This window comes from Botryllus schlosseri, chromosome 6 (genome assembly GCF_051294905.1).
Source record: "Botryllus schlosseri isolate E-star chromosome 6, Bs_hap1, whole genome shotgun sequence".
NCBI classification, from domain to species: Eukaryota; Metazoa; Chordata; class Ascidiacea; order Stolidobranchia; family Styelidae; genus Botryllus; species Botryllus schlosseri.
In genome coordinates this window covers 186,885-213,728 of record NC_137241.1, presented here as the reverse complement: position 1 = coordinate 213,728, position 26,844 = coordinate 186,885, and the positions used below count along the sequence as shown (strand labels likewise).

The 26,844-nt window shown below is 40.3% G+C and overlaps 1 protein-coding gene across 3 annotated transcripts in view; it reads left to right on the top strand.

Annotated features, from left to right (window-relative positions):
• Nucleotides 1-5,281: 5,281 nt before the first annotated feature.
• The window catches only part of LOC145441234 (adenylate cyclase type 8-like), a 42,044-nt gene continuing 20,481 nt past the window's right edge, over nucleotides 5,282-26,844 (top strand). Inside the window, exons 1-13 of one of the 3 annotated variants that reach the window (XM_080319058.1) lie at nucleotides 5,282-6,521; nucleotides 8,480-8,625; nucleotides 10,428-10,757; nucleotides 11,591-11,670; nucleotides 12,911-13,087; nucleotides 14,126-14,270; nucleotides 15,344-15,489; nucleotides 17,494-17,662; nucleotides 18,039-18,386; nucleotides 18,704-18,870; nucleotides 19,746-19,847; nucleotides 19,953-20,131; nucleotides 22,684-22,850. In XM_080319058.1, the coding sequence (XP_080175184.1) occupies nucleotides 8,581-8,625; nucleotides 10,428-10,757; nucleotides 11,591-11,670; nucleotides 12,911-13,087; nucleotides 14,126-14,270; nucleotides 15,344-15,489; nucleotides 17,494-17,662; nucleotides 18,039-18,386; nucleotides 18,704-18,870; nucleotides 19,746-19,847; nucleotides 19,953-20,131; nucleotides 22,684-22,850 (2,055 nt within the window). In that variant the 5' untranslated portion in view covers nucleotides 5,282-6,521; nucleotides 8,480-8,580. Of the gene's footprint in view, nucleotides 6,522-6,585; nucleotides 7,707-8,479; nucleotides 8,626-10,427; nucleotides 10,758-11,590; nucleotides 11,671-12,910; nucleotides 13,088-14,125; nucleotides 14,271-15,343; nucleotides 15,490-17,493; nucleotides 17,663-18,038; nucleotides 18,387-18,703; nucleotides 18,871-19,745; nucleotides 19,848-19,952; nucleotides 20,132-22,683; nucleotides 22,851-26,844 lie in introns of those variants that run through there. The other 2 variants (XM_080319056.1, XM_080319057.1) reach the window with 2 other exon arrangements.

Genomic DNA, 26,844 nt, shown 5'->3' with positions numbered 1-26,844 from the left:
GTTTCTTTCATACAACTGCATTCATTGTAGATATTTATGAAAGCACTTATGCAAGGCCAGTCAGTTTATTTGTTCAGGTTGTGGTCTACGTGCCACTATAAATTTCCCATTGATGTTTGACTTTTAGTTTTATAGAAATCAGGTTTAAATCAAAACTAGTGAATGTTAATATCGATAAAAGTAAGTGTTTGATTTGTGCAGACAATAACTGGGATGGCAATTTTATGTGATCAGCAATACGGTAAGCATTACTAGTTACTGTAAATGAGTTTTTGCAAAAACGGACTGCTGAAAAGTATGACTTTTCCGATAGAACCGGCTGACAAAAATGTGTATCCTATGACCTGAAAAACCTGTCGTTCATGTAATTTTGTGCTCGCGTACGCGTAGTAGACTGTACAAAAAGCAGTGGCGAGGGGTAGAGTTTATCGGATTGGTCAGTAACGAAGTATATCTACTATTCTAAGTATTTCAAGTAGATTTCGCCTACTTGTACTTCTTACTCAAGTTGTTATGATTTTAGATTACTTCAACTCCCACTGAACAGTTTCATTGTTTTGGGAAAGGCCTTGAAAACGTAGTTTGTTACTTACTTGTCCCTCTCTACTTCCATTTCTACTCAAGTACCGACGATGACTACACCACTGACGTTTATCTACTACAGTGGTATTCAAACTTTGTCACACTAGAAGAGATATAAAATGCTCGAGGCATACACAATCGATTAGTTAGAAAGTTGATTCAAGAAATTATTGCCATGTTTGAATGGGGCTGCACAAAATCGAGTGAGTACCTGAGTGGATCAATATCAATTGAAGACGAGTCGAGTATTCGAGTATATTGAAGTTGTAACGGTAATCATGAGTTTAAAATATGAAACATTTGTCTTTTTTGCGACTACAAGGAGAATAAGTCGGTTACACGCCATCAAAATTAATTTCAATTTCGTATCTCAGAACCAAAGCTGTTTCGTAGCGCTTTTTGGCCATTAGGAGGGTCGGGGGCTGTTGGTCAGAATGTCGTTCCATGAATATTTGTAGCGTTATGCAACATGTCTTTCGAAGCTGAGTTACGGCCAGCCTGCGTTTTGAGGTTTTCAAAATGGGAATTAAATATTGAAATAAGTGTTTCGCTGACAAAATATGACTGTCGGCGTGAAGTTGCATTATACTAGTTTAGTTACTCGCAAAATATCGACTCCCCCAACCCGAACCGAATCATAGCAGTTGATCGGACCGGAATCGTGCTAATGCGTAGATGTGCTATTTTATACGAACATTAGCGACTGCAACGAGGTTGCATTGTTTACACACATACTCTTATCTTGCCATCAATTCCAAACAGTATCGCTCTCGTTTACAACTTTTGATTTCCCACAAAACAGAAAAGTCTAGTTCACGCAGTCATAGATATACTATTTCCAATATCATATCGATTGTTTTCGCACGGATCTTGGAATAGGGTTTGAAAAAAGACAATCAAAACTGTTCGTTTCGCAAATCAATATATTATTTTAAATATTGATGTTTTTTTCGACATTCCCAAAAGACTCGCTGCATACCTGAGAATTTGTGCCGTCACACAGTTTCACTGATCTACGGTGTCTCACTTTTACACACGGTCGAGTAGTGGATCTTCAACGTGTTAGAGAGCGACCCAAATCAAGCTTCACATAACGTGAAATGGACATTCTAATGCTTGTAGATATATGCAACAACGGGGATGTATGAAATAGGGGAGATGCAGGCAACCGAAAGTATCGAGGTACTTCTAATTTTAAGGAGTACTCAAGTAGTTTTTGCCCACTTTACTACTTACTCAAACGGTTATATTGTCCGATTGTGATTATTCACACTTCTACGCAGGACCGTAACTGTCGTGCGAGCTCGAAGGGGGCCCAAAAGTATTTTGTGAATTAATAGAAAGAACAGAGTATTTTTTTGGAAATACATGCAATTTTTTCAAATTTTTCGAATTATATTAATGTTTGCGAATACCTTGATTATTGGATACCGTTCCTTAACAAAGTTACGCATTTTTATAGCAATGGGCACTTCGGCGTCGGCCATTACCGCGCCATGACGCACCAAGACATATGAAGTTATAATAGGCCATGTAACATGCGACTCCGAGAAGTCTACCAGAACGATCAGCAGCGAGAAGACCTGGCCTACAAGGAATGCCTTCGTGCTGACCGATAACTTCTATATATTATACATATATATTTGATTGGCAATGGGCGCCTGAATGGGTGGCGCCGAATATTCCTGTCCTGGTGATCTGAACCAGGTTGTAATGACTCGAGTCGCGATTTTTGGTGACTCGAATTGACTCGAGTTATTTTCTTCAAAATGAAAAATAACTTGACTCGTCTCGAATAAATTTGTGTATTGACTCCACTTGTACTCGAGTCATTGCGCATGACTAGGACCATGTCATATGACTCGAGACTGGGTCTACCAAGACATGCATTTCCTTGTAATTTCGAAGAATATTGAAATTATCACGCTATTATTATTGCGTCTATCAGTACTGGTACTTGAAAATGCTAACAGAAACTGTTCAAAGTGAGGAAATTAGTATATTATGAATTTGAAGCATTCGATATCACCGAGCAGGGTTGTAAAAGGTGGGTTTCACATTACATTACCTTGAAATTGAACAGTCAACACAATGACCTGGACTCGGACTCGAGTCAAAACATTATGAATCCGACTCGTCACTCTACTCCGTGACTTTGTGTCGGACTTGAGTCGGTGGTGAATTGAAAATGACTAGACTTGACTCGCTTCAAAACTATTAAAGTGAGATTGACTTGTGACTTGGTTACAAGCCTGATCTGAGCCCCACAAGACAAATGCCATCCCGCATGGAAAAATTATTTGCCAGTTAAGAAATACTAATGTGAAACCGTGTGCCTCCTTCAGTTTAGTATATTTTGGCGATTTCAATATCTTTTGACATAGCAGATATAGGAGGTCCCGCTCACGAAATAGCATCATGTGATGAAGTCATTATACCAACAGGTCCACCCGAAGATGTTTAATTACTATTTTGCGGTCCTACCTTTTTCAACACACCTCACCCAGCTCTACCGGTGCATCTGATTACGTGAGAAGAGAGAGGATAAAAAGCGATAGCAGTTTATATGCAATCCCGATCAAATTCACCGATTCAAACATTAATTATAGAAATATTTCGTGAAATATTGTTTACGCTAATCATCTCGTACGTGGCGCCAAAGATCTAATCGGTTATAAGCGCCACTATTCCAATAATAAAAATATTAATAATAATAATTTCGCGAATTGGCGATATCCGGTGACTCACTAAATACTGTATCAGACGTAGCTGACAACTAGCGGCAAAAGCGACCTGGCTGAGGGGAATCTGGGGGCGAAACCCCCAGATGTTTGATTAACCACCCTGTGGGGGCCCAAGAACAACGGTTGGGGTGGGGGGGGGGCTGACGAAGTGCTGTTACGGTCCTGCTTCTACGTAACAGTCTTAGGTAAAATCACATATTTTTAAACGTTTTTCGTTAAATGTGCATATTCACGAAATTATTCGAAAGCTGTCACCTCCGTTCGGCTAAATATAGTTTTGAAAACTACTTGAGTAATTTCAAATATTTATTTTCTACTTATACACTTGAAGTAAATTTGTAATATCTTGAAATTCGCTGCCTTGCAATTGAAAAGAATTTTACGGCTAAATAAATTCTACTTTTCCTTGACTACCAATGATGACTACACAAAAGATGTACAAACCATGTACGGAAGATGGCGCGGAGCATATCCAACTTTCCAGCAATTATTCCATACGTTAAACGGTCGCTCTGATGAGGTCACGACCCAAGTTTATACCATTATTGACCCAAACATTACTTACTTTACCCATACTTTAACAACCACTAGGACAGGGGTTCTCAGCCCTTTCTTGGCCGTGGCCCTTTTTCCGGTTTGAAATTGTGCTGTGGCCCACCTCTAATCTTTAAGTCATAATCCTGTTCAATTCGTGGTAATCGACGGCGCCGATATGCCTATTTCTCTAACATATGCGCATTTTTCTCCTAATTTACTGATGAAATCAAAATATAAACATGTCGGGGTATGAAGTCGCGCGAGCCGCGACGAAAATTTTCATGTTGAATGAATATCGTTTAACAAACGACTAGCGAAATAATCTTGGGCCCCTTCTAGCTCCCCCAATTGGGGTTTGGGTGCGGCAGTTACGGCTCTGGTAGATCATATGCTCAAACTTCTGAGTATTTTATGATCGTCCGCTGCTCCATTCGCTTCGCGAAACACGATGATCGAATTCCCGCATAACTGTGTGATTGGGATTTTAGTTCAGTTCCACTATTGAGGGGAATAGTATAATCATTCTGGGCCAGCTTCAAACAATTCATTGGTGAAGGAGGTATCACAGAGGAGTGGAGAAAGATTTTCTTATTATGCATGCTGTACAATGTACATTGTATGTCACGTACTGAACCAACTGAAGTTGCGATGTCGGAATATTCAATCCAGTGATACTATCAATTCATGTGACTCTTACATTATGTACATTGATTTCCAGGGATGACATTTTAAACAGGCTCCAAATATTAATGCTCTCCGCTGCATCCGCAATCCATTACTATTCGTTGTGGTGGTGCAGTATACCTCCACCAGAAGTTGCTAATAATTTGCAATTATGGCCATTTTTAACTTACAATAATACGACCTGCCGAAGTACAGTAAATCTATACATCAATTACACTTCATTCCGAGTTTATTGCACACCCCTTTCAACGGCATACGACATTGTGACCCTGCCGGAATACTTGGTTACTTCAGCATTACCTTCCACGTATTATATACGCGAAATTATTTTAGTTCCTGTTAGCCACAGGTAGTCATAGCCAGTGGAAAAAGCCGCCGTTTCTGCCTCCCATTTTTGACTTGAAATGCTGACTCCATATGTAGGCTACGACTACGTCTCATCAGAGTCGGATGAAAAGCTTTATGTAGCCTACGTATAATCAACTGATATGAATATATTTTTTAGCGATTAATACAACAAATATTACTAAACTTACATTATTTCTGACATTTTCCAAACAGCTCTGTGGCCCACCCCAAATGCTCTTGTGGCCCACCAGTGGGCCATGTCCCACCCTTTGAGAACCCCTGCACTAGGATATAATGACGATCCGCTGCGTTCAGAATACATGACGATGTATCGCCATAAAAGGTGTTCAATGACAAACAAGCTGTTCTATTTTGTACAGTAAAGTTGGATATGTATGGGTTTCTTCCTGTTCTCTTACTAGTTTTCTAGCCTATCCGATACCGAACGCGCCTTTTCCAATTGTAGGTCTTCGTGTTTCATTCTGTACCTAAACTTATGATCACAATTTGAAGCACCTTCTTAAGGAAATAGATGTATTTTAATTGCCGGAGGCTGTAAGCGGTGTACAAAAACAAATCTTGGTTTTTACACGCGTTCTCAGAGCCTATTCAGAGTTAGTCAACTGTGGTGTCGAAGAGCAGAACACGAAATTCATCTGTAGGCGAGCGTAGGTATCGACTTGCCGATAAATTGTGTCAGACCGATATGTCGATCAATACGACGATATAGTGTATGCGGGCGGATAAGCTCGTTTTCACCGTTTCCATCGAGGCTGATCTGCGATTAATAGACTGACTTTATGATTGTTTCATCAAAGCGCGTGGACCTGAAACTAGAATGGACAATATGCAGTTTGCACAGCTCTAGTTGTAGATCGTATTTACTATACCTGCATCGTCACACATTCAGCGAAAAAAGCGTTTATTCACAAACATGTGTTACCGGGTTTGAATATACTCAGCACCTATCTCAGACTTATGTCACGGTAAAAATTAAACACGACATTGCAATCCAAATGATGCCTGCACGTAGGGTCTAAGGAAACTATACATATATACAGGTAGAGTTTTTATACGCGATGTAATTCTGAGTTAGGATCTGTTTTCGTGTACCAGTTTTGGGTTTTCGCTTATAGAATGCGTGATCATAGCAGTGCGCAAATAAATGATTTTACGTTATATATATATGTATCTTTCATTCATTGTGAGAGGTTCATTCCTCGATTTTGAAGCGAATAGGCCTACATTGTTGAAATTTCATTTACTCACGACTATTCATTTACACTGAAATTCAATCACTACATTTGCATTACAAGTTATAGGGCTGCGCGGAATGATTCGAGTACTTGAATCTGAATCGAGTTCTAATTCCAATGATTCGAGTCAAGTAACGGGAGATGACTTTTTCGTATACTAAAATGATACATTCATATTTACGGAGAGTGAATTTATCAACGATAAACATAGTTCAACTGCTGTTTTCAACTGTGGAAGCCTTGAAATCCAGATCAGTCGTATCGCAGCACATACGAAACCTTTAGGACGACGGTACGCACGTTATCGGAAATGACATATCTATAAAGTCGCGATCGACCCACGGCATTTTCATAAAGTGCAACAAAATAGGTATGATGGAAAATATATCAAATTATTAAATGTGACGTAAAACTGGTATTGTATTCTTTGTTGTGTCATGAAAGGTACATAATTAGCTTTCTGCGTCATTCATATTGTTTTGAAGAATTCATAATGTGTGATTCTCGAATACTCGACTCAAATACTCGATTTAGACTCGAATCATTCGGGTACTCGATTTTGTACAGTCATAATTACGAGTGGATCCGCGCAGTACGTTGCTGACAATTTTCTTAATCGTGCCATTTGAATTCACACTTCATTTCAGCACCTTGTTCAGCAAATCAATGAAGTGGTCAATGAAGCCGTATGAATTCCCATGTATAGCGTATAGGACGGTATCAAGTAGATACGTGACTCAAGTGCGTGTAAGTTCATTCACAGACGCTATTAACGGCGTTCGGCAATCAAACGTGGTGCAAGTTATACATTTTCAGTACAGTCACTAAAATAAGTCCAACATGAGTTGCATTTCAGAGACATTGGCAGTGGGACACAATAACCTTTACCAATTTGATATTCCAATCGATCGTCCAATCGATGCGAGTTGTCGCTTCGACGATAAGGTAGCCAGTTTGAGTAATTGGATAACAGGGAATGTTGATTTTACTGGTTATATGCATCAAACCCGTGCGCTTTTCACTAAGACTCTGGGTTCGACACGATCGCCTTTGACCCCGCGCAAGTTCTCGAAAGACACAGCCAGCAAATCTGCAAATCAGACTAATCTGGTGTGTTGCCAGTCAACTAAACGATCAACTTACTACTGGTTTTTCAGTCATTGTAGTTCTAGTTATTGTTGCGGATTTTGAAAAATGAGTAGTGCTATTTCTAGTTGTAGTTGCGCGCTTTGACAATTGAATAGTTCTAGATCTTGTTCTAGTGGCGAGTTTTGAAAAAAGTGGCCAGTTCTAGTTGAAGAAATAGTTAAGGCATTTCGGAAATCCAGTAGAGTCTGTCAATCACAATGACGAACCAAGTCAAATAGGAGCAATAGGCTACAACTACCTTCAAATAAGCTTCATAGTAGGCGCCATCAGTTAAAAATAAACTTGCAATTGCAGAGTTCAAAAAAACTAGTACAGTTCATGGGGACTGCTGGAAAACCTACTTTAGTATTCGGTAGATTTTGTATGAAGGAAGACGCACAATGAATCTGGAGTGGTGAGATGAACTGTACGTGAATTGGATTTATATCGATAAATTCGTTTTATTCGGGTATCGTGTCAAGATATAACGCCGATAACCTATCAGGACGCGAGTGCAGCAATCGATGCATGATCAAGATAACCCTATATTCTCTTCGTTAGATACTGAATTAGTGCGCGACGTAGACCTGAAGGCATTCATGAAGTGAAATATAGTCAGAACTTCAAATGGGCGAGGATTACATCGGGCAAATTGAATAGTTTGATAGCTTATATGTCGTGTTACACTCATCGTCCTAATTATGCTGCATTATTCACGCACTAATCACACAAGGCCATTGACCAAGCATTAGTACATGAACGTGAACGTTGATTTTGGAGGTGAAATAGCGTACAGCGCGTTTGAATAATGAGTAGTTTAGTTTACCAGAGGGCGAATATTGAGTGCGTTTCGCATCGCGGGTTTGCTGCCGACAGGAATGAGGATTTCTGAGAATTTTAAAGTTTGAAATGTAACAAGCATATAATTACAGGTCTATAATGCGACTCGTGACTTCACACTTAATCAGGGAAATTGCACGGCAGTTGTACAAACAGAAGTATTACTTAAATTCGGCCAGCTTCCGTATATAACGTTTGTGTCTTTCGCCTTCAGATAAAATATATGATTAGGCCTACAAATTTTGAAGGGTATTGCACCCAAAGTCATTAACTCTGGGTCCTGAAAACGTTAGCTGTTTGCGTTGCTGCGGCTGAAGTAGCCTATTCAGACGTCTTCAAATATCTTCTAATTATCTTTAGAGTGGACGTGTTGTCTTGATTAGAGGTGTCTTCGAGTAGACGTCGACGCAAAGCAGCGGGCATTCCGAAAAAGTACGACTGATTGCAGATCTGGAGATTGCATGGCAGACCGAGAGTGCATTTCATCAAAATCACGAACTGAATCAGTAGGTATTACCTTATAGCTATGGTGCTAATTATACCAATTAATCGACATCCTCGATTGGTCGTATCGAAAAATGCGACAAATGTAGTGACAGGTCGCGCAAGTTAGTGGAAATGACATATCTGCGAAGTCGTGATTAACCCACAGCATTGTCGCTTGTCACTAACAGCAATGAAATAGACTCCTCCTCCTCGCCATTTCATCAGCGCAAGCTACATCTTTAACAAAAGCCTAGAAGTGGGCCGTGCTACTATTCGGCAGATATGGAATAACAATGAAGAAGATTGGCCTGATGTAAATGACCATAGTAGTCGACAAAATCAATGAATACCACAAACAAACAACACGCAATGAAATAGCTATGGCCGAATAAATACCAAATTATCTGAAGTTTAATGTGATGTAGACCTGGGAATATATTATGATGGTCGCAAGAAGGTGCACACTACACTTTTCCGCATCATTCATACTGTCGTCACGTGGTAATTAGTGATACGCGAATACTCGACTCGAAGCCGGGGAAGCGTCCGTAGGTCCAAATCCCAAATAATTTTCCTGCTCTTTGCAGAAGAGCAGTGTCAGTTCTCACTATCTTTGGGTCTAGTTACGTACACATCATTTGCTTCCCAAAATTCGTCTGCATTCTTGAATTATGTGTATAAGAACCTGATGTCTATTGCAACTCGTAATTTTCCCACGCCACTAGATTCGTCCTGCCACTTGTCTCGACGTAATCGACTAATCGCGTGGTTGGAGAAATATTTATGTTAAGTTAGAATAGTATTTCTTGACCGGTATTCCATGAATACTATGGGCTCCATGAGCCTGTCTCGCGGCTTTCCTGGACGTCAAGACACTCAGTCAACTTATACATATGATTTGTGATGACCAGCGAAATTCCGTCCTTCTGAAATGGAAATTCTATCTTCAATATTTATGAGCTAATTTGTAACTAAGCAATTGGTATCACGCTGTTGCTATTTGACGGAACAATACGATGACCCTTTCCCAGGTGGAGCCTTGCATTTCTGGAGTAGTACGTGGATGGGTAACAGCAAAGTCACCATGATTTTCAATAAATCTTTATTTTTGTTTGAAATGATTTGATTTGATTTGATTTGATTTTAACACTCTGTTGATATACAGGTGATTTTGTGCTCCCACAATATATAGCAATGTATTAGATGTGTATTATGGTAGAGTTTTGTTATTATGTCTCAGCGAAAATATGGGGTTCCGCGACGGCCTGCGGGTTAGTACGTTTTACGAGCCAATGAGTTCGAAGAAGAGTCATCCGAAAAGACGTACTTCTTCATTTGGGAGTACTAAAATACGTTTGCCTACTCGTACTATTTACTCAAGTGTTTATGTTTTCGCAGTTCCTCCGACCAGGGATTTGTAGAAATCCCTGCTTTCGACACTACACAACAGTTTTGTAAAAACTATGTATTTTTTAAATTGTGGGCTATTACTGCACCAGTTTACGAGTGAAATCGTCATGATAACTGCGCGAAAAAGCCCACGTATGATGCTAACTGATCATACTTTCGAAACTTTTCCGAGCTTTCATATCACACTTGGAGTAGTTGCGGCTTGTCTTTGCACCTGATACTTGTAACTGAATGGAAATGCAATTCTACTTGAGTGGCAATGCTGAATACTTTGAGTACCTGGACTGTTCTTTCGATTCCATAAAGCTTCAATAACATCGTGACCGCCAAATAAACTACCAACCATCTTCCTCTTCGAATAGAAAGATTAGACATGAAACGTGTATTTATTCCAGCTGTTTTTGATTCATAGGCTCGGGAAGAGAACAAAGGGAATATCGTACAGCCCCTCGCTGGTGGAAGCATATCGGAAGCACCAAAATCAGAGACAAATCAAACTAAATCCAGCGTGTCTTTTCGTAATAAATCCAAATGGGCTAACTTGACATCGAGAGCGGTTAATTTGGAAAAGTCTCAGAACGCATTGCTCAGGGCGTTAGAAAAGAAACAAGATGAGAGATCGGAGAGGTCTACCAATTTATATCCCAATGAAGAATCTTCTACTAACGACAATTTGAGGAAATTCCGTACCACTACACGTCGAGTGCTGTCGAAATCGTCGTCCCTCATGTGGCAGCAGGCGGTAAGCTTCAATCATGTCCTAAATGGCCTATGCGTCCTAAATAGTATGGTAATGTCTCATATTCGAGTTGAGATTGTCAAAAACAGTTTGGTGGAAGCCATTGTCCTTACAAAGCCACCGTATTTGAGCTGCAGCTAAAAGATTTTCACGAAATGTACCATTCAATTCTTTGTGTATATTAGTATAAGGTGGTCACTAACGAAGTACTTCTACATACACAGTGGTTTTCGTTTTAGACGACTTCCTCTTCTACTATTTTAGGAAACACTAATTACTTTATATACTTTGTAGTGTTAAAAGTCGAATGTAGTTCTGGGATACGTTTGCATCACTGAAATTGTTATGAACCGCATGATTTTATTCTGTGTCACGGTTACTGAATATATTCTCGCAGATATTACCTATTTGTAGTATCAGTCGTCATTATGCGCTTCTTCTCTTCTGCAATTTCGAAAGTAGCCACCTTCGATTCAATGCTTAATGTATGGCCCCTGTGGACCAAATCAACTTTTTGAAACTAGTTACTCTAGTAGGCTACTTTTCATATCCTCTATTTTCCATTTTGTCATGTCTTAGAAATGGTTATTTGTGTTCATTGAGTAGATATTAAGGGCGTTAGATCTGCTTCTAGATCTAGAACTACCTCGGACATGAATTCAGTCATGTGTTTGAAATTCGTACAGCTACTTGTAATTAAGTAGAAATTCAGGGTGTTTTACTACCTCCTATTGAGTAGCAATGCCGACTACTCCTGACATGCAATTGAACACGATCGCTCCACAATCGCTGCTCGGGAGACATTGTTCCTCCTTTCAGTTGCCTTTTGTGCGCAGGTCCAGCAGGTAGCAAAATCCCACGGATCGGAACAGGTCGAGATAAGCGCTGGAGCTGACACCATCCGAAGTTTCAACAGGTAGCAAATGTGCCAAGGCACAGTTGGACAACTGAAGCATTTTCAGTTTTTTTTTCAAATGAGATTACATTTAGAATGAAAGCTACATAGATATCACAAAAGAAGGTCAAGGCAGTCAAGTTGAAATAGAAATACGTCGTCAAATTTTACTCAATTTTTGAAACTGAAACCACTGTATTTCATCTTTACAGCAGAGTGAATTTAGCTGCTATTCGATCACGATCCAGAGTGCAATTAAACGAAGACGAGTAGTTATGATACGCAGGGTATAAATACAACGTAAAATGATTTCAACGTAAATGCACGGACATAACAACGTGAGCAAAACGGGTAAAATGAAATGCCTTACCCCAGTAACTAATTTGGAATATTGGAGTAGAGAAAATCGTGTATTGGTTACTTTAGATATCGCGAGATGTATCTCTTCTGCAAATTGACTGGTGACTCCATTAATATAGCGATTTTCGAGAATATGATCTGCTGCCATACAAATAGGGTTGCATTTAAAACAAGAGACTTGTTTTAAACCGTGCTTTCAAAAAGAAATTCCATATTATTTTTTCAAAATTGTATAATATACCCTAATTGTGTAAATACGTTCGACGAAACATATATAGTATGAGAATAAGGACGATTTGCACCCGACATAGTCAACGTATACATAAAAGAATAGTTAGAACCCTCGAAATCGTCGTCGTTTCAACAGTTATAACACATAGATATAAATTATCGGTACGGCATGTGTGCGCCGACCGTAAAAATGTGGCAGCACGATGTAGTCCTGGTTAAATATATTCTTCGTCTGTTTATCACAGGGGTCGGGAACATTTTTCGTCTATGGAGCAATGGTTACCCTATATTTTCAATTGGTAATGTCAATTCACTGTGCCGTAACAATTAAAGATTGGCTTGGCTAAAAAACAGAAAACAAAACAATAATAACATATCTTGAACAAGGGCCATGTTTTAAACACCTTTGTTTGATTTTCTAATGCAACCCTAGATACAAACCAATATCAAAAGTACTTCCTACTTGAATTAAGTTAAAGTGCAAAAATTAAGTCGTTTTGAGTAGCAATCTATAAATTTAAAGTGCAAGTAGTCAACCACATTTGTAAGTAGTATAAGCAGGGCAAACTTTGCATTATGTACACCGTCACTAACCAACTATGTTAATTTTACAAGTGAACATCTCATTAGCGAAGGATACTAATCTATACGAAATGAACTTTTCATTCAGACAAATATTGAAAAACAAAACCACCTCTTTCAACGTGGCAGTGCGTAATGACGTTAGCTCCGAATCGGTGAAGAGCAACATCATTTCCCCGGAATCGTTTCTTTCGGGTGACGTGGAAGCGAATATCCACAATATCGACGAAGATGTTCTGCCGAAAAAGTTCAAGAAATCCTACACGTTAGTATGTGAATGTTTGCGTAAGACGGATTTGTAAAATGATGCATGTAGACTTGTATAGTAAAGCTATTTGTGTAGCGTCAGATTATAATCGGGGTGACGAAGTCCACGCGTATTCCTAGTGCTAGGAAAGTCGAGTGCCCGAATGATTCGATTCAGTATCGAGAATTAGGCGTCGAGTCTGGTCAACTACAATTATCACGGCTTATTACACCATAACAGTATGAAAGATGTAGAAAGTTCGTACATGTACCTTTTATGCGACCATAAAGAATATAATGTATGTCTGCAATACAATACCGATAATTTGATATTATTTCGACCATACTATTTCATTGCACTTTGTGATAATGCCAAAAACCACGTTCTTACTTTCTATCATCAGTTCAAAATTTAAAGTTTTGGTCCTTAATTATCCTTCATCTTCTTGCAATTTGCGATGCAGACATGAAATTAAAAATACATTTGGCGGACCGGGGGTTAAGAACCACTGGTGACTGATTAGTCAATGATGTCTTGTTCTACACCAGGCATAGTCGGAGCATATAGGGGTTGTGGGTTACCTATTCATCTACGTAAAATTGGAAAGTAATAACAATATAGTCCTTTTGCAGCGCCACCATATTAATAGGATTGACAACAATGAATGAACACTGAAGGCTTCATACTTTATGCAATACCCGAATAGGTTAGTTAATGTAGTGACAGTGTAATCAATGGTAATCAAAAGTAGTCATCATTGCTACTCAGGTACAAGTAGGAGTTACGTCGTAAATTCCTACTCAAGTAAAAGTAAAAGTAAGAATTTCCAAGTAATAAAGTAAGTAATCTAAACCTAGTTTTTCCTGAAACATGAGTAGTAGAGATAGAAGTAGTCTAAAATGATAACTACTTGAGTAACAAGTGAAAGTAATCAAAACCTTATTTTTTCTGTATGTACAGTACGCGTCAATGGGGGTCGGTGAAGAATATTTTATGCACCAACGATGTCATATTCCGGTCTAAATGTGTATGTTTGACAGTGTGTCTTTTTTGCAGATTAGGATATCTCGTTGGTGCCATAATTTTACCCACGTTCCGAAATTCATTTCAAGGACCACTGGAAGAACTATACAGTCGCTACTTTCTGCACGAGAGACGACGGTCTCTACTAGCATTGTTGATTCTTCTGTTGCTGAATAACGTAAGCTCAAGCAGGATTGTAACCAAGTCGCAAGGTTATGGTTCACAAGTCAATTTGTCTTTATAGTTTTGCCTTGAGTCAAGTCGAGTCATGTTATATTGACTACCTAGTCAAGTCCAATTCAGGAAGCAACGGTGGAGTCCGTGTCATAGTGTTAAAACCCGAGTACGAGTCCAAGTCATATTGCTTACTGTTTAGTATCAAGTTTAAGTCAGGTTCAACTCATTTCTGTGAAACTCTTGGGTGATATCGAGTCCTCGGATTCATTTATAGGCTACTCATTTTCTCACTCTGAGCAGAGATAATAAAAGACGGTTTCCGGGCCTACTTTTCAATTATTATCGGTCCTGCTGTACGGGACTTGAATAAATCATATGGAATGTTTTGAATCATATGACTTAGTAGAGTCATGCGAAATGACTCGAGTACAAGTCCAGTCAATACACAAATTAACTCGAGCAGAGTCATTTTCTTGAATATGGAAAATTTCACTCCTATGTGCTCGAATTAGCCGATATTAGGGATCTAAACCGGTAGTTATCCACCTTTTTATATCTTCGCGGACCCCTTTTACACCGTCACGGACCCCCTTCAAGTTCTAGTTGCAATTTAGCTCAATTATCGTGCAACCGTCATCTGTCTTGTGCAAATATTAACAGTACGCAGCAATAAAATGATTTTTGTTATAAATAACATACTATACCAGTAGTTCCCAACACCGGGGGCGCGCCCCCCTTGGGGTGCGGGCGTGAAAGCATCTGACGGGAGCGCAAAGAAGCGGCCAACTGAATTTTTTTCGCGCATTGCGCGATTTACCTCCGATTCACACGTGTTTCTTTATATATAGACCGCATTTCATATTTTTTAATTCTCTCATCAACAGTCATAACCTTCCATACCATCAAACAATCGGTTGAGGTTGCTAGCATCCCGGTTGGAGTTTGTGATATGACGATAAGGGGGGGGGGGAGCGCGAAATTTTTGACTATCATAAAGGGGGGCATGTCTAAAAAAAGGTTGGGATCCACTGATTTATATGAAAATTGAGATGTATCATTACTGTTTTTCTGCAGATTTCCTATTTAATATACTATGCTGCGATGGAATTTTTGAGCCATGCCGCAGTCGCAGCGGCGTCGACTATCATCTTATCGATTGTTCTCGTGCTCACTTTCCGAAGCAAAGATCCCTGCGCTAAATACTCTCCGAGAGAGCTGAGGTTCGTTCTGCACTTTATTGCTATGATGAGTCGCGCGTACAGGGTTGAGCAAAACCGATCGCTGATTCGAATCCAGCAAATCACCTTTCATACCGTGTGATTCGAATTAGACATGTCGAACGGAACCAAGTCTTTCGAATACCGAATCAGATGATTCCAGGCGAATCAAAATGAATTATTTCACCATAGATATTTGATATTTTGTCACCAGGCAAAGCGGCTTTCTTGGGTGGTTGTCAGAAAACGATGTAGCCAAGCGGGGCCTACGATAAGTATCGTAGGCCCCGAGCCTACTGTTGATTAACTTGCGTGAGTCGGTCTACATCTCCTAAATTTGACGAGACAGCGTAATAATGTGCAATTGTGCATGTACTCAAATACACTGTGTGACTCTATATCAGAGGTCTCAAACTCAAATGTGCTTCGAGCCAGTTTTCCCGATTTGACGACACCATGGGCCGCAGGGGTATTCTATATCTTTCCAAGTAGGCCTATTTGCCGGGAATGAATTGTCCTATTGAAAGTGAGCCGATCCAACAGACTGATAGTAAACACACATCGTCAAAATGTAATTTACTCCTGTATCAATTTAGGCCTATGGCACGAAAAGAATCATCACATTTATAACTATATGAATAGAATTGTTGTTGTACTTGATATATATTAATTACGAGATATATACACCATATGTGCGGACAAATGTATGATGCCATCATAAAATCTATCGGGTGATAATTTTTGCAGCTACTATGAATATTTTGAATTTGGCAGATTGATAGGCTAATAGAGACTGATCTGATATCAAAACATTTTTAGGATGAGCATTGTAATTCAAATCCAGGATTCGGGTGTATTTCTGATATGAAGGCTATTAATCTCATGGCCAAATATCTTCAAATACAGGAGCAGAAAAAATATAAATATAATATAAATAAATTATTGAATGTGTCTTACTGATTGAAATGTCGGAACGCCGAACGGCTCATTGTTGTTACATTGTTGGCGCTTACCACTGCGGTACTCGGTACCTTGAGGGGGCTTTAATAACACGGTTTAGCGACCAAAGATGTATCTAACAGATAGCCAATGGTTGCCATAACTACTTGCTTAGTTGGCGAAAAACCAAGCTGCGACCTTTCGATCTATTACTATTCCCCTGATACGCGATTAGTTTGTTGCGTCCATGGTTCTAACAAATTCACGGCATTCCGAGTCACTCCGAGTCCACTCGAGTCATTTTCATTTTGCCATCGAGTTGGCCCGAGTCTGAGTAATTCTAAAAATTCGCGTTTAAGTCGAACTCACACATTTCAGTCACGAATCGTATAAGGGTCGGGTTTTGTCATCATGAATTGGAAATGTGGCGAAATAGTGAATCTTCCCCTACATGGTAGCGTTTGCAATAGATGTGATGGTGAAGTTTGATGAATAGTTTCAGGCTTTTGGAGCAATTTAAGAGGTAATTTTGACTTTATAACCTGAAACGATATATGTGACACTTATATATTGTCAAATTAATAAAATTCTAAAATGTCGTCGCGGGGCGCATGCGTCCCGCGGGCCGCGTGTTTGAGACCTCTGCATATAATAGCATATATAGGATATACATAATCACAAATATTGTGACCAATTCACGAGCTCACTTAAAATTCATGCTCATTCGTGCCGATTCTGATGTTTCTTAATCCCTGTATCGCGACTCCGTTCTGGTTACAAAAATAGAACTTCATTATTTTTTCAACGAAGGGTACGGGGTGAAGTTATAAAACGTGTGTAATATTACCGAAACTAACGTGAGTGAACCTGCACATCCACAATATACTAAAAAGAAATTGCGAGAAAAATGCGGAGTTTAAAATGCAATGTTAGCACTCAAAAATCATAAACGGCGGTTAAAAGATGGAACAGAGATAATAAAAGGCGGTTTTTGGGCCTACTTTTCAATTATTATCGGTCCTGCTGTACGGGACTTGAATAAATCATATGGAATGTTTTGATTTTCAGGTGCTATGGATGCGTTACATGGCTGTTAACAGTAGCTTCGAGTATCGTCATCTGGGCTGCCACAACTAGTGAACAGCGTGCCCATCTAACATATCTATCGGACGGGATGCCTTTGTTACTGTGCTTCGTTTTTGTAACTTATACCATGTTGCCTTTGTCATTGTCTTGGGTAAGAAAAGTCTATTTATTGACTTGGAACTACCGCCGGGTAAAATGCTTCCAGTAATCGAATATGAATTCTAATAGTTCGAGTCGAGTTGCAAGAAATGATTATTTCGAGTACTGAAATGATACGTTCATTTATCACCGAGAATTTATAGTTTCGATTCGATACTATTTTCCACTGTAGAAGGCTATAAAGTTGGATTGGTCGTATCGTGGCATAAACGGTACATATTTGAACATTCAAACTGATGTGCCGTCATAATGAGTGATACTCGAATACTCGACTAGCCGCCTATTCTTACATAAAGAGTCGAATCACTCAACTACTCGATATTGCCAAGCACTACTTGGAACTGGACTAAAGTGATTTTCTTTCTCAGTCAGCTTGTCTGGCAGTCGCCCAGACATTGTTGGAGCTGCTCGGAAGAACACTTTGCTATCATTTCGCCAATGTCAATGTCGAACTTCCAGCCGCAAACGGAACGTCTGATAGCGGACAAAACATGACAGACGCATATACTATGAATACAAATCTTTCAACTGAGAACTCTTCGGAATCAGTAGTCTTTGTCAGATTCATGTCGGCATTAGTGCTGGTCACTGTCTGTGTCCATGTAGCCGGGATATGGACTGGATTTTTAATGGACCGGGCACAGCGGCACACGTTCATCGAAGTAAGGCAGTGTATCAAAGCAAGAATCAAAATAGAGAGGGAAAATTGCAACCAGGTAAACACACACGTGATAACTAATTTATGCTACAGAATTCGAATGCACCTTACTTTTTCTTTGTGCATTCCATTCCATATGTATGATCTTCAGTATTCCAGTTTTATCCATGCCTATAAAATGCTATTACATCAATGAGAAGATAGCTGGGCATACCATAACAACCAAAAGCATACCTCTATGATATATTGAGGAGTAAACTGTAACATTTAGAAACGCTTTGTGAACAACTGGTTGGGAGTCACTGCGATATTCCAGGACGATATATACGAACAGGCTTTGTCAAAAATCACTATCAAATTATTTCTTAAAACCAGGAACGGCTCATACTTTCCGTAATCCCGCGATTCATCGCTCTTCAAATGATCAACGATATATCGGAAACGGACAACACCAAACCGCCCAGTTCTCCGGTTCGAGTTACCAAACGTATGCAGTCAGATCAAATCAACAAACTATACATCCGAAAATATGAGAACGTCAGGTATGCGAGCTTTGTTTGGAATTTGTGTTTACTGTATGTTCCATGCATGGTTTTAATGACTCGCGTCCGACTCAAGCAGGTTTGTAATAAGGTGACCGTTTCCCGAGTCTCAAATCCATCTTACTTTTATAGTTTTGACTCGAGTTAAGTCGAGTCCTTTTCAATTCACAAACGAGTCAAGTCCGAGTCCAAATCAGTCTAGTCCGAGTCATAGTACTGAGACTCGAGTCCGAGTTCAAGTCATGGTGTAAGCGTGTCACTGCTCATGATCGAGTTCAAGTCAGGTTCAACTCACTGGCTTGAAACTGTTGGGTGATTTTTCTCACTCATGTTTTATTTCAACACCTAAAACATAGTACTCCGTACTCAAGTACATGTCAAGTCAACATACAAAGTGACTCAGGTCGATTCGAGTCATTTTCCATTTTTAAAAAATGATTCGAGTCAAGTCTAATAGAAATTGACGACTCGTGTCATGACTCGAATCATTACAACTCTGGATTCAAGTCGCGATTGTTTGCTGACTCGACTTGTCACGATTCCTTTTCATAAATATGACTCGACTGATAAACGACTCATAAACTCGACCGGATTTTATGTATTGACCCGATTTGTACTAGGGTCATTGCTTGGCCAAGTCACATGACTCGAGACTCGGACAGCCAAGAGACATCATTTCATTGTAACTGCGAAGAATAGTAAAGTTATGAAATTATTCGTATTTCGTCTATCGAAAGTTACCAACTCGACTTTGAGCTCGGGGTGTATTCGGTGGTGAATTGAGAATGTCTCGACATGATTCGCGTCTAATCTATAAAAGTAATGCAATTTCAAATTAAAGCATACGTGGGATTTACACGTATCGTCTTTTCTAGTATATTATACGCGGACGTGAAAGGATTTACACAGCTTTCAACAATTTTACCGCCGCAAGAGTTGGTATCAACTTTGAATGACATGTTTGCACGATTCGACAGGTTTGTTATGCAGATTTGGCCAACTATTTCTCCCAATCGCTTGATGCATCATCATTATGAACATAAACCTTGCGTACAATGCCATTTAGAACAAATATATTGTAGGCTCGCCCAGAAGCACAACTGTTTACGTATCAAGATACTCGGGGATTGTTACTACTGCGTATCGGGAGTGCCAGACCCGCGTGACGACCACGCTCATTGTTGCGTAGAAATGGGTCTGGATATGATACAAGAGTTGGGAAGAATAAGATTTCGCAGGGGTGAACTACAAATGAGAATTGGTAAATGCTATCATTATTGTATATATATGATCTCATCTTCGTGGATGTACAAGTTTACACACTCATACTCAAACGTTAGCAATATTAGCAGGAATTGGAATGACATCAGCACGCGCTGTCGACAAATTATAGGCAAATTCCAAAAACCGCCAAATAATTGTTTAATAGTGAAAGTGTTTAGTCGTCAATGGTCATGTTACAGTGGGACAATATTATTAGTCCGAGGTTCCTGAGCAGCAGACTTATTGCACTTTTGCCATGTACAGGGCTAGATAAAATGGGGAATGAGTGATTCTATTCGGAATTGCGTATCGGCGTCTAGCCGAGTATTCGAGTATACTCGTAATGACGGCATATGACGATGACGTCTCTAAACTGTATGAATGACGTGGCAAGTTCAAATATTTACCTTTCATGCACCACAAAGAATATACTACCAGTCAGAATAAAGATGATTTGGTATTTGTCGACCAGACTAATTATTTCATTGCAGTTGGTGACTTTTCTGTGGGTTGATCAGGACTTCACACATATGTCATTCGCGCTAACTAGCGTAGCCTATGTACGTACTAGGGCAAGGGTTTCAAACAGACGGCCCGCGGTCCGCGTCCGGCCCGCCAGACGATTTTTAGTGCGATATACTGTCATTGAATATTCTCTCAAGGCGAAAATGTTGAGTTTGTTTTGAACATCTATGGAGAGCGTTGGTGACGATTTCAGCGTGAATGCGCTTTGTACAGCAGCGAACGACGTGACTGCACAGTACACATTCATATGCCTCTTCTCAGTACACAATTATAGATATGAATTGATTGATTGTTCAAAGGCCGCATTATAAGCATCCGATAGTGGTGCTGTGGGTTCACTGTAATCAACATCACCAACAAATCGCTGCTGTTGACACACAATTTCGAGTGGTGCTGTTGTTTCACTGTGATCACCATAAGCAACAAGTCACTGCCATTGACACCCAATTCCGAGAAGGAAGAAATTGCACACTGAGCGCGGAGTTTTGTGGAGAAATGGACAAAACAGTAGTTATTCACAAGAGTGAAAACGCCAGTTAGAAACCAGTATATACAGACCACATTGAGGACATAATTTCACACAAAATATAATAAAAATATATGTGGTCGCACTCCATTTTAGCCTACGACTTTACAGCTCTGCGAATTCCAGAAAACCGCGAATCGCCTTGTAAATTTTGTTCACAAAATATACAGTTAGACCTCTAGTCTTCCTCACAACGCATACACAGGGCGATTGCTGGATTACGACTATAACAAAGCAATCATGGAAATATGCCAACGTATATTGTCGTTAAAGTCAGTTTCTTCGACCGACCAACAAGATAGCGTAATGGGTAAGCGTCCGGCTTCTTGATCGGTACGTCGTGGGATCGAGTCCCGGCCGGGTCAGACCAAAGGACTGATTAGTAACACTGGTATCCAAGGCTTCCCTGCTTGGCGCTCATGTATTACTGGGATAGCATGGGGGGGGGGGGGGGGGTGCATGACTTAGAAAGCCGTGAAGGCTATATCTGCACTTCCTTGTCCAGCGGCATATGCACATCAAGCACTCATGGTATGCATATGCGCAGATCGTGTGTATGTGTATCATGAGTCGGTGTATATGCCGCAAAAACACCGATGACAAAAATAACCTACGTCCTTTACTTTACTTTCGCAGTTTATATAGCTGTATTCAACCGACCAATCATCAACATTATACGAATTCCATGGTTTGCGAATTAAGGTATTGATTAGGGTTACAATACGTCCTCATTTAGGAGGATTTGTGGATTTGTCCCCTTTTTCACGTTTTTGAAAATGTCCACCGAGAACGCCTAAATGTCCTACTTTTTGGAAATTCGTCCTCCTTCACAGCAGATATAATGGATATAGATTCAATTGAAAAAGGGCATACATGACGCTAAATACAAATTCGTAGTTTGATCGAAAGCGACGACATTTTTTCTAAACCCACCAAAATTTTCGGCAAAAATAGCGAAATCGGCTGATTTCAGATTTGGTCAACTAACTTTTCCGATTTGGAAAAAGTGTCATCCTTTCCCGATTCCAGAATATGGTGACCCCGGTATTGATAGAATAGGACCCTATAATCGGTAGGCTGGATAATAGAATATACAAGTAGCCTTAACATCACGAGTATGGATTTTAAGATAACATTTCCGAGTAATTTGACTGGTCCGGCCTGCGACGCAACTTAAGTTTGACACCCCTGTACTAGGGCCTACTACGTATGGTGCGATACGACCAATCGAGGTTTAGGGCTTCCACAATGAAAATAGTAGCGAAACTGTGATTCTTATTGATGAAATAACTCTTAGTGGAAAGGACCGAATCAATTCGGTACCCTAAAAACCATTTCTCACTACTTGACTCGAATCAAATCATTAGAATCAATACCTGATTGAGATTCGAGCGCTCGAATCATTGTGCCCAGCCCCGTTCATGAGCCCCAGCCCCCCTGTTCTATTTTATTGGCTGCATAAGTGTAAATTGGCCATTCAGTTGACTTCTGTTCTGTAGGCATTCATTCCGGCACGGTCTTATGCGGGGTGCTTGGTTTGAGGAAATGGCAATTTGACGTTTGGTCGAACGATGTGATCATTGCTAACGCAATGGAATCAGGCGGCGTACCGGGAAGGGTGCATATTACGGACGCAGTGTACAGCGCAATATCGAATGACTACGAGGTAACGTATCGTTCCATTATGAACCTATTAGCTTTACATCCCTTTCGAGTATGGTCGCAGCAGAACAATGACAGCCCTTCCCAAATGTTGGCCTTGGCCCCACCATGTGGATTTAAACTTCGTTTCCAGCCCCCAGCCTTCACACGTGTTGGTGGCATATCCTACAAACACGCATAACCTTTCTGTAACGAGCGAAACCCCTATTGCTCCCAAAATGGGGCTTCCTAACCTAAAACTAGTTTTAAACCTAGAACTAGGGTGAATGGGGCCAACAAAACTATTTAAATCGATAATGAAATCAACCCCACCTATAATCGTACACTCAGTTGCTTCCAGTGTATAGATGCCACCACCACTGATGATTATTACTAATGTTATGTGCACTCTGTTATAGTTACCAGTCGCCAGTTATGTATGTCTTACTTGAAATTTATATTTTATATTTCCCCCACTGCACACCTGGTGTCAAATGCCATTTGCTTTCGCAGTGCTTCCTAACGGGGGTTCTCGTGCATTCTGGGGTCCCGCTAGAGGTCAAGACATATACACTCAGCTATAAATATGATTCGTGATAACACGCCGGTCATGACCGTCGTTGGTTGCAGTATAGAGTATGACTGGAGTGACGACTCGATTGTTCTCCCATTGTTAGCCGGCAGAATGGTCACGGTCAGATGGATGCACCCAAAACAGGATCGCTCAGTGCTTGTTTCAATGGCGTTCAAGGCGATTCGTCGTGTATTTCTTGAAGTTGCGTCGGGATTACTAAGACAGTTCCAACATTTAGGTAGCCGTGGCGAGTCGTTGTGACTAGTGAATAATACTGTGTAGCCTATGTTACATTTGTCACGAGATTGATGTGATATTGTGGCTTTGATCCTTTGTAGAGTTTGCTACGTATATGATTATAATGACAGAAGGTATAGAATATCTGGTTCGTGTGCTTTGGCCATTGTGAGATGAATTCATGGAAAGAAAGACTGAAGAATACTACAAAGTGAACAAGTGGAAAGATCTTGAACTATACCGATATGCAATTCACAATATCGTTGATTGAAAATATGTCCTATATTAACTGCAGAAACTCGAGTATGAATATAACAAATAATATTGCAACTGTCTTGTAGTCTTATATAATGCCTGTCCGATAACCGCAGAAACTTGAGTATGACTAGCAGGACCGTAACTGCCGCACCTCGAGCCCCCCAATTGGAGGGGGGGCCGAGCTCGAAGGGGGCTCAAAATTATTTCGCGAATTAGCATAAATTACTGAGTATTTTTCAAAAATTTATGCAACTTTTTCAAAAAATTTTCGCTCTGCGTGCGATTTCAAGTTGCCAACTTTCTTAGTTATTTGGTAGCCTACTCTTCCCCAAGACAAAATACGCAAGATCTATCAATTTGGACATATCGGCGAGACATTTAAAGTTTTAGAACATGTAACATGCGACTCCAAGAAGTGTGCCAGAACGATCGGCAGCGAGAAAACCTGGGCCAAAAAGGACTGCCCGGTTACGCTGACCGAAAACTTCGTTATATATGCAAAATGCATATAGTTTTAATTGTCCATAGGCGCCTAAATGACTGGCGCCGAATGTTCCTGTCTTGGCAATCTGAACCTCAGAAGACAAATACCATTCCGCAGGGAAAAATTGTATGCCCGTAAAGAAATACCAATTTGAAATCGTGTGCTTCGTTAGTCTAGTACAGTGGTTCCCAACCTTTTTCGTCTCGTGCACCCCTTGGCCGATATTTGAGCTAAAATTCCCCCCAATGAAAAAATTGCCTGTGCCTAAAAAATAATGCTTTTTAACGCGCAACCATTTGTTGACTGAGCAATTAATGGCCAAACATATTCATATTCAATTATTATTGAGGGGTCCTACCATTTCAAACACACCTCACTCAGGTCTACCGTTAAATCTGATTACGTGGGCAGAGAGAGGATTAAAATTGATTACAATATATATTCAATTCCCGATCATATTGACCGATTAAATCATGAATTCTGAAATTTTTCGCGCTTGGCGCGTGTGGACGATCAAAGCTGCCCCACTAAACGGACGGTGAACACAGATGATGAGTAGCGGTAAACAGCATACAGCCAATGGGGGTCTGGGGGGCAAAGCCCCCCAGAAGTTCGGTTTATCATCATATGGGGGGCCCATGACCAACGTTTTTTTTGGGGGGGGGGGCTGACGAAGTGCTGTTACGGCCCTGATGACTAGAACAAGAGCCTTGTGTAATGTTAATGTTCTGCTTGAGCTCGACTCACAATAGCCAGAGCTTACACCTTGAAAGTGTGAAAAATCGCACTTGAAGGGAACTTGTTGTCATTGCCAAGAACACAGGAAGACGTCTGCCGGTCGACATTAGTAGTAAGCCAATGCACCACGTCAAGGTTTCGACCAACGCATTGGTTTCCTTTTTTAGGTAGGGAACCTCAATGTGGATAGGCAGCATTTGCCACAGAGAGAAAAAACTACCATACTAAAAGAGCATATTGTTCATTTTTTTTCAAGCCATCTCGTAAACTTTTGGAAAATTTGGAGGACTTTTTTTGCTTCTCATGCAATGCAAACTTTGCAAAATTGTGAGACAAGATGTTATTCAAGTGTCTCATTGCCTTGTCCATGACATCCTCAACCTCATTTAGGTCTGAGCCAGATTGAAGTGACACAGAATGAATTAATTTGTTATAGAATGGATCACAGTGAATTGCGTCAAGTACCCTGAAAAAACTGATCTTTTTCAGTTTCCTTACTGTGGATAACATAAAAGCCATGAAACTGTTCAGACGGGCTCTTCAATCCACCGACTTTCTTCTGCATCACTTTAATGAGGTTTCCCGATGGCGCTGCAGATGTTAGGCATGTGGCAATTGCTTCGTTAGCTTGCTTGGAAATGACTCCCAAAAGCACTCCACCAATATATTGAAGTATGTCTAAAAACATGTCAAAGTTTTTCCATGGAAAGGCAAAGTATCAAAGGCTATTAACTTACCAGATTCCTTGCTGTTGACTCCTCCAATCTCTGTGATTGGATCCTGTTCTTTACCGCACACGAGAGAATCAAACATCTTCAAAAGTAATGCTGAAGCTGGCAATTGCGGCAAACCCAGCAACTTGTTAGCTTGGTGACAGATATTTGAATAATGTTGATAAAATCCGTCAACACCAAGTTTGCAATATTCAGAATGGAGTTGCTTCACCAATGGAACAGCTTTGGTCATGTCTAGTTCTTCGAATGATGGGGCGCATTCAAAGTATTTTTTGCTATTTACACAAGCCCTCTTCAAAACAGCAATTACAGCATCCTCATATATATCTTAAGTACTGGTGGGAACTTTATGATTTTTGTAATGTTTTTTCAGAGCTTTCACAGTCGGAAAGGATGATTCGCATTCCTCACAAATCACACCTTTCCAGTTATCGAGTCCTTCGAAACATTCTTCAATTTCCATTTCAGATAGTCCCTGCCAGTCATCTCAAAGTGATGCAGCTGAAACAGTCATGATACCGATTTCTATCCGTGACGAAATATGATCTAAATCTGGCGAAAAATATAACAGAGGCTACACGGTATTATTTACTAGTCATAACCACTCGCCACCGCTACCTAAATGTTGAACTAATTCCGACGCAACTTCAAGAAATACACAAAGAATCGCCTTAAACGCCATTGAAACAAGCACTGAGCTATCCTGTTTTGGGTGCATCCATCTGACCGTGACCATTCTGCCGGCTAACAATGGGAGAACAATCGAGTCGTCACTCCAGTCATACTCTATAGTTGCAGGCAATTAAGAGCGATCACTAGTCGAATTGCGGCTGTTACGGTGTTACGCCGTGTGCAGTTATGGTGTTACGCCGTGTGGAGTTATGGTGTTGCGCCGTGTGCAGTAGCGTAACGCAGGGGAGGCTGGGGTTCGAATTTGAAGTGGTAGAAGTCTGTTTCTGTGACTTAGCGAACATGTATGTTTCCTAGAGGTCGC